The sequence below is a fragment of the Stegastes partitus genome, unplaced genomic scaffold (assembly GCF_000690725.1).
Source record: "Stegastes partitus isolate 25-593 unplaced genomic scaffold, Stegastes_partitus-1.0.2 Scaffold2088, whole genome shotgun sequence".
NCBI lineage: Eukaryota > Metazoa > Chordata > Actinopteri > Pomacentridae > Stegastes > Stegastes partitus.
This window is the reverse complement of record NW_007579819.1, coordinates 46,769-48,112: the sequence shown is the minus strand read 5'-3', so window position 1 is coordinate 48,112 and position 1,344 is coordinate 46,769. Positions and strand designations below refer to the sequence as shown.

Sequence of the window (1,344 nt, the reverse complement as noted above, 5' to 3'; positions counted from 1 at the left end):
TATTATATTATCATATTACTCTTATTCAGTTCTTCATCAGATCACAGAACTTCTCTCCTGTGCTTCAGTGTTTTTAAGGAGATTATCGTTTGTAAAGTGAAGCTCAACGTCTACGTCACACTCGAACATTTAAATCTGAACCAAACAGCTGCGGAACATCAGCAGCTCCGTCCGTCTTCATTCGCTGATTAAAACTAATCAAAGCGACTCGACTCCTCCGGTCTCAGTCCGGTTCTGAGTCATGGCCCGGCTGCAGGGGCATGATGGGTAATATTTCTTCCACTGCAGCGCGGCCGATCGATGCCTCTGAAGCCGCTAAATCATCGGCAGGGCGAGCAGAGTGCATGCTGGGAAAACGGAGGCAGGTTCTCCGTCAGAGCAGGAACGTTTCCCAGAATCCTCCCATTCACAGAAGTTCACTGAAGAGAAACACGAGGCTTCACAGAACTGGAAGGAAACGGAGAAAAACACGTTGAACTTCATGAAACACAAGAGAAATGTTTAAATAAACAACATCAGTTCATGATGGAGAAGAAAAAAGTGGAATAAATATTAAATTAAAACGATCCAATGAGAGGAGGAGCACGACAAAACTGGGTAAAAATGATGCAGAAATTATAACAAGAAATGTACAACGTATGACAACAAGAATGACCTAAAGCTTGTCCACAATGGTTCAGAACAGGTGACACAGAATCAGTCGAAGGTCCAGCGTCACTAGAAAACGTCCACAATCGCTTAAAAGCTGTCCAGAATTATTTAGAACCAGATCAAGGTGCTGAAAAAGTGTCCAGGTTGACTGGAAATGTCCAAAATGACTCAAAATGTTTCTTCAGTGACTCAGAAAAATTTAAAATGAGTCAAAGATTGTGACATAATGACTGAACATGTGTCTGAAAGGTTTCACAAATTAAACAAGTTGATTAAAAAATTTCCCACAATTACTTAAATGAACACCGTGGAGCACCAGATGGTATTATTATTATTATTATTATTTGTATTATTTGTATTATTAATAATTATGAATAAAAGAAAAATGTGTCTGAATTCATAGAAATTAATAGCATACATATAATAATAACTGTATAATCAAAAAAATAATAATTTAGTAAATAAATGAAAGTATCATGGTGACTGTTTTTATTGTCCCTAAATAAAAAAAAACTAAAAAAAAACTGTTAATATTTGTACAATATTATTTTTTTAAAGTTAGTATAATGAAACTAATTTTAAAAATACTGAATAAATGTCATTACATTTAATAATGTAAAGAATTGTTTATATTATAACTTGTTAAAAGTAGAAAGTTAATAAAAAAATATGAATATTTAAAAAAATAAGAAA

The 1,344-nt window shown here is 34.0% G+C and overlaps 1 protein-coding gene across 1 annotated transcript in view; it reads left to right on the top strand.

The window, feature by feature from the left end:
- The first annotated feature begins 263 nt into the window (after positions 1-263).
- The window catches only part of LOC103373873 (nuclear factor 1 A-type-like), a 41,216-nt gene continuing 40,135 nt past the window's right edge, over positions 264-1,344 (top strand). Inside the window, exon 1 of the mRNA XM_008303880.1 lies at positions 264-267. Coding sequence (XP_008302102.1) covers positions 264-267 — 4 coding nt within the window. The remainder of the gene's footprint in view (positions 268-1,344) is intronic.